The 6,989-nt window shown below is 39.1% G+C and overlaps 1 protein-coding gene across 1 annotated transcript; it reads left to right on the top strand.

Annotated features, from left to right (window-relative positions):
• Window positions 1-1,122: 1,122 nt before the first annotated feature.
• Window positions 1,123-1,974, top strand: LOC138875321 (uncharacterized). Its single transcript, XM_070154146.1, has 2 exons — window positions 1,123-1,401; window positions 1,450-1,974. Exons 1-2 carry the CDS (start codon window positions 1,123-1,125, stop codon window positions 1,972-1,974), a joined length of 804 nt encoding a protein of 267 aa, XP_070010247.1.
• The last annotated feature ends 5,015 nt before the right edge of the window (window positions 1,975-6,989 follow it).

The following is a 6,989-nucleotide window of genomic DNA, read 5'->3' as shown; positions in this document are numbered from 1 at the left end:
CAACACTTCATAACCATGCATCTACAAAGCAAAAAACAAAAAATACGGTCAATAATGAGGGAAAATTAAATCCGGCAGCACAACTTTTTCATCTTAATTCATCAGGGATTCGCTCGACTAATGGTCTAGTCAATGGAAATGATACATCAAAAGCAAAAAATGATACTGCACAATGGGTAGAAAGAAGTTTCAAGAATAAAACAGGAGAGGCAATAGTGAAGATCAATAAACAATGCTAGCAAATCCCATCACAAGATACATTAGTGAACAAGGTACCTAATAAAACTCCAAATTCTCAAGTAGAAGGGTCAAAATCAGCTACATTTAAAGAAAGAATGCAAGGCTGTGGAGGCAGGCTATGGGATACACAAAGGGAATACGATTCAGAGGAGAACGAAGTACCACAAGGAGCCCAAGCTGATGAAGAACCAAATGAGAAGGACAAAGAAGAAGATGAACAAAGTGTAAATGGAGAGCACCAAGCCAATGACAACAATACAACTGAAATCACAGAAATTAGAAACTATGAAGGAAGAGATCCAGAGGTAAATGATCCTGGAGGAACAGAAGATGATCAAATTCAAATATCACAAGAAGACCCACAAGGACACAACATAACAGACAAGGAGAAACAACCAAGACATAAAAAAGAATTATTAAATATTACTGTCACAATGGAGAAAAATCAGTTGCAGCTGTTAAAAAGAGGAGAAGAGAAGGCCTTGGTCCCTAAAAGGAATGCATTTGGAGATACATCAGGAAGTAAGGAAGACAATGAAGAAGGAGAACCTGGTAAATCAGGCTACGACATGGATCAAGAATCAACTACCCAACACCTTATGAATGCGGCAAGGCAAGGTGACTTATCACCTATGCAAGTGGAAAAGGCAAAATCAGCAGCAAAAGGTAAGAAAAAGCAACAAAAAGATAATTTTGCAGTACCAAAAGCTGGGGTGCACACAAGGAGAACGCTAACTAAATCCAACAATTAGTAATGAATGCTCTCATTTGGAATATAAGGTCAGTCAACACACAGCACGCCTTTGAAAGGTTGACAAAAATGCACAGGAAAAATCACTATGATTTTGTAGGATTAATGGAGCCAAAGCAACAAGCAAAAAAATGGAAAGGTACAGAAACAAGATAGGACTTGCACAAGCAATTTCAAATGTTTCCAACAAGATCTGGGCATTCATAGATGAAGTATTTGAAGTAACTATCATGTACAATATGGTGCAACAATTAACACTACGATTGGTTCATACTGAATCGCATGTGGAGTTTGTTATAACTTTGATATATGCTAAATGTGATGTAATTGAGAGGATAGAACTATGGGATTCATTATATGAAATGACAAGGGATATGAATGCACCATGGCTAGTAGGGGGAGATTTCAATGTAATATGGGACGAAGAAGAGAAGTTTGGGGGGTTACCTGTGTCATAGAATGAAATTGATGATTTTCGACACTGCGTCAACACTTGCAATCTCTTCGATCTTGGATTTAAAGATAGCATATTCACATGGTGGAATGGAAGAGCAGAGGAAGACTGTATATTCAAAAGACTAGACAGATGCTTGGCCAATTTACAATTCCAACAAACATTTCCAGGAATAGAGGTGCAACATTTGGCAAAGACTGGTTCCGATCATAGTCCAATGTATCTGAAGTGTGATACTGAGACTCCACCAATAAAAAAGCCTTTTAAGTTCTTGAATTTTTGGGTGGAACATGCAACTTTTAAAGACGTGGTGAGAGACAACTGGACAGCCGATTTCAATGCAAATCCTTTTATTATTCATAATCACAAGTTAAAAAAATTAAAGAAAGCCCTTTCATTGTGGAGTAAGGCTACTTTTGGAAATATTTTCCAAAAAATAGAAAGCATGAAGGAGGTAGTGATGGTTCACGAAGCAGAATTTGAAGCAAATCCTACAGGGATGAACAGGGAAAGACTACAAAAGGTTTAGGCAGAATTAATCAAATGTCTTGCACTAGAGGAGAAATTTTGGCAACAAAAGGCGGGCATGACTTGGTTCAAGGAAGGGGATAGGAATACTAATTTCTTCCACGCACAAGTGAGAGGTAGGAGGAAGAGACTTCAGCTTAACAGAAGTCAAGGTAGTGGAGGAACATGGATTGAAGAAGAAAAAGAAATTGCAGAAGAGGCTATCAGATTTTACGAGGAACAGTTCACAGAAACAGCTTCTCCCTCTTTATTTGAGATCGTAGACCATGTTCCTAATCTGATGAACAGTAATCAGAATGCAGAATTTATTAAGCAACCAACAAAAGATGAGGTTAAAGAGGCAGTATTTGGACTTAATGGTAATAGTGCTGGAGGGCCAGATGGCATGACAGGCAAGCTATATCAGTCTTGTTGGGACATAATAGGGGATGACTTGTTCGACATGGTGAGGGCTTTTTTCAATGGTCATGAGCTACCAAAGTGCGTAACACACACAAACCTAGTTCTGATACCAAAGAAAAAAGAAGTTACCACTTTTTCTGATCTAAGACCCATAAGCCTAAGTAATTTTTCAAATAAGGTCATATCGAGGGTCATACATGAAAGGCTTGTGAAATTTCTCCTTAATCTGATATCGGAGGAACAGTCAGGTTTTGTTAAGGGCAGGAATATAGTAGAAAATATCCTTTTAACTCAGGAGATAGTCACTGACATCAGGCTTAGAACAAAGGCTGGACCTAATGTCATCCTGAAGCTAGATATGACCAAAGCTTATGATAGATTATCTTGGCTATTCTTAACAAAGGTAATGAGAAATATGGGATTCTCAGAAAGGTTGATAGGGATTGCCTTTGGATTAGTTTCAAACAATTGGTATTCTATTCTAATCAATGGTCAAGCTCATGGTTTCTTTAAATCCTCAAGAGGAGTAAAACAAGGTGATCCTGTATCTCCAACTTTGTTTATCTTGGCGGCGGAAGCATTATATAGGGGCCTCAATGAACTTCATACTAACCTGTATTTTTGTGGATTTGGAATGCCAAAGTGGAGTCCAAAAATAAATCATTTGGCGTATGCAGATGACATGATTATTTTTTCATCATCTGATGAAACTTCTCTGTTGCTGATTATGCAAGTGTTGAATGCATATGAAAATGCATCTGGGGAGCTTATTAACAAGACCAAATCAGCTGTGTACCTGCATCATTTAACACACATGGATGTGGTCAGCAAGGTGGAAAGGATCACAGGCATTCATAGAAATGAATTTCCGATCACATACCTAGGTTGTCCTATTTTTTATACAAGGAGAAAGCTGGAATACTATCAACCCCTAATTACTAAGGTAATGGACAAAATGCAATCCTGGCAGGGCAAATTATTATCAGTAGGGGGAAGGGCAGGTCTCATATCCCATGTGCTGTAAAGCATGCCTATGCACCTACTATCAGCTGTAAACCCTCCCAAATATGTGATAAATAGGTTGCACAAATTGTTTGCGCAATTTTTCTGGAGCAGCTCTGTAGGAGGAACTAGTAGGCATTGGGCTTCATGGAATACCTTATGCATGCCAGTTGAGGAAGGAGGAATAGGTTTCAGGTCACTACATGATGTAACAAAAGCATTATTCAGCAAGTTGTGGTGGAATTTCAGAACTAAACCAAGCCTAAAGAGCTCTTTTGTATGTCAGAAATATTGTAAGAAAATGAATTCAGTAGTTGTTCCATGGAAAAGGGGGTCTCATATTTGGAGAAAAATGCTGGAATGCAGAGATCTTATTGAACATCAAATCTTTTGGCAAACAAAAAAGGGATCCTCACTTTTTTGGTTTGAAAACTGGACAGGTCTTGGGGCACTATATTTTTTAGTTCCTCAGGACTTTGGCATAGATGAAACAGTACAATATGTACATGAAGTTACCTTAGATGGTGGGTGGGATATGGACAAGCTATTTGAATTGCTTCCTGAAGACTTAGCAGTACACATTCTAGAGAAAATCAAACCACCTTCACCTCAGCAGGTTCTTGACGTGCCTTGTTGGATGCTGGAAACAAGAGGACATTTCAGTGTTAAGTCAGCATGGGATTATACGAGAAGAAGAGACGAACCAATAACGGCTTATAGAATGATATGGGTAAAGGGACTGCCTTTTAAAATAGCATTTTTCATGTGGAAAGTGTGGAAAGCAAAGTTACCTTTAGATGATTTCTTGAAAAAGGTAGGCTACTGCATGCCATCAAAATGTTGGTGTTGTGCACATCCTGATGAGGAATCTCTTCAGCATTTGTTTTTTAGATCAGAAACTGCAAAGACAACTTGGAAGTATTTTCTATCGAGGGCAGGAATAGTTGTGGAAGGACTTACACTACACCAAGCAATCACAAAATGTTGGACTGCAAATGTTTGCTTAAGGCTTAAACCGGTAATGCAAGCACTCCCTTCATGCGTAGTATGGGAACTCTGGAAAAGAAGAAATAGTATGAAGTATGGTGAGGCTGTGACAACCAACAGGGTGATTTATCAAGTGTAATCAAATCTCTAGGCATTGGTGAAATTGAGAAAGCCAGGGATGGACATGGTACCTCACAAATGGAAAGACCTTCTAGTCATGATGGAAAATTTCACTCCTAAACTTAAAGTTACCAAAGTCATGTGGGAACCACCAAGTACAGGATGGCTAAAGGTTAATACAGACGGGGCATCGAGGGGAAATCCAGGCAGGAGCTCAATAGGTTTTTGCATAAGAAATGAAAATGGCGACATAGTCAAGTCTGTAGGGAGGGAGATTGAGGAGACAACAAACACAGTAGCTGAAGCGAAGGCCATGTTAGAAGCACTAAGGTTTTGCAGATTACAACAATACTCTCATGTATGGCTTCAAACTGACTCAATGTTATTAAAAAAGATAATGGATGGGATTTGGAAACCACCATGGATCATATTTGAGCAGGTAGAGGAAATGATGCAACTAATGAGTGGGGGAAATTACACAGTTACACATATTCATAGAGAGGGCAACAAGCTGGCTGATCATTTGGCTAATTATGCTTTTGATCATGGAGAGATCGAGTGCCAACAATTCTGGCAGCTAGATGCACAAGGAAGGAAGTTGGTTAATGAAGATAAGATGCAATGTCCAAGTTTAAGGATAAAGGTGGACAGAAGATAAGAAGCAAAGAGAATAGAAATAGCAAGAGGCATGTCATCTTGATCGACCATCAAATCCAAAGGGAGGAGGGTGTCTCTAGCGACGAGGTACAATTATGCTATATTCCAGTAATCAAGATGGACACGTGATATTATGCTCATTAAAAGATAACAATGCTATTGGAATATGCACAAGCACGCTAGGGACTAGGCATGGAGGGATGCGAAAAAGATTTCATGAAAGCACATGGTTTACTCTGAAAAACGAGAAGAATGTCGTTTGGTTGGGGATGCGCAATCGAGCAAACAAATGCAGGAATGAAAAAACAATGCACAAGCATGGAGGGTAGCAAATGATGCAACAAGAGCATTTGGGGAACACGCATGCTAACACATAGAAAAGAACGCTGGAAGGTAAAGCATGCTGGACATAGAGGAGTTTGTTACTTGAGCATGCGGCTGATGTATATGGTAGACCGTGTCCATGAAATAACAAAAAATGGAATTGAATCCATCGAGAATGGATTGGAGTGGTCCAGCAAGAGCATGTGGTCTTGCATCAAAAAAGGGCATATTTTAATGGAAATTCACAAAGCATGTTATGGCTAGGCAGCTTATCGATAAAGGAGGCAAGGCTGTCGAACATGAATTGTTCACCAAGAGTACTCACGTGCTTTTGGAGTGCAAAGCACAAAGATGCCCCCATTGATCAACCCAAGGAATCAAAAGGAGCACAGATAGGAAAGAAGACGCAACTACCGCACAGAAGACATTAATCTTGACAAAAGATTAATGGGAGATGGAGAGTGATCGAACGCGGAGGATAGGAAGTGCCAAAACCTCATGCACATGCTTGGATAAAGATATTTTAATGGAAGTTCTATAAGCTTGCTGTGTACATTCTGGCAGCTTATCGAACAAGGAGGCAAGGTCGAACAAGAATTTGCTCACCAAGAGTAAATGGAGCTCACGTGATTCGGGAGTACAAAACACAAAGCTTTCTCCATTGATCAAAAGGAGTGCAGCGAGGAAAGAAGACAAAGTTAGCGCACAAAATCACATGCACATGCTTGGATAAAGTCTTATATTTCAAATTTTAATAGATTTAATGTTTTATCAAGGTTGAGTGCAACACTCAATTTTGATAATAGGATATTTGTTAACTGCAAACTTTATTTTGTTCATTCCGTAGGATAACTAGACATTGTATTTTGTCGTTTATCATGTTATAAATAAAATTAACCCTAGGCGTCTGCCTAGCGGATTATTAAAAAAAACCTTGATTCTAGGATGAAATCTTGTAAAACAATGTAATAGATTGAAAGAAATGAGTTACGAATCATTTACCTATAATTTGCGGAAGAAATGGTCTTTGGAAAATTGCCTCTAGAGGTTTAGGTTTTGAAAAATGGGAGAATGAATGAAAAATGTCGTCCAAAATTGTTTTTGAACAGTTGCAGGTATCGCATTTGTGATCAGGGGTTCGCAAATGTGGACATTACTTCGCAAATGCAAAAAAAGGCCTGGCCTGCTAACATCGCAAATGCGAACATATGTTCGCAAATGTGGCATGTTCACATTGCAATTGCGATCCTGAGCTTCGCAATTGCGAAGGTCCCCTCCCAGCCCTTCTGATCGCAAATGCAAAAAAACTTCGCAAATGAGATGCTCGCATTTTCGAGCAAGACATCCCAAATGCGAAGTCTGCAGATCTGAAACATACTTGCAAAAATTGCATAAGTTCAAATCACCCTATAGCCTATCCAAAACTCACCTAAGCCCTCGAGGCTCCAAAACAAACATGCATACAAGTCTTAAAACATCATACGAACTTGATCGCGTGATAAAATCGCTAAAATAACACCTAAA

This window comes from Nicotiana sylvestris, chromosome 8, assembly GCF_000393655.2.
Source record: "Nicotiana sylvestris chromosome 8, ASM39365v2, whole genome shotgun sequence".
NCBI classification, from domain to species: domain Eukaryota; kingdom Viridiplantae; phylum Streptophyta; class Magnoliopsida; order Solanales; family Solanaceae; genus Nicotiana; species Nicotiana sylvestris.
Note: the sequence above shows the minus strand (reverse complement) of the source record. Positions and strands in the feature narration are given on the sequence as shown.

Excerpts from the sequence above, each read along its gene's own strand:
- LOC138875321 (XM_070154146.1), top strand. The coding sequence starts at position 1,123 with ATGGAAAGGTACAGAAACAAGATAGGACTTGCACAAGCAATTTCAAAT. Across the intron at positions 1,402-1,449 it reads TAGTAGGGGGAGATTTCAAT|AATGAAATTGATGATTTTCG; the intron begins GTAATATGGGAC and ends CCTGTGTCATAG.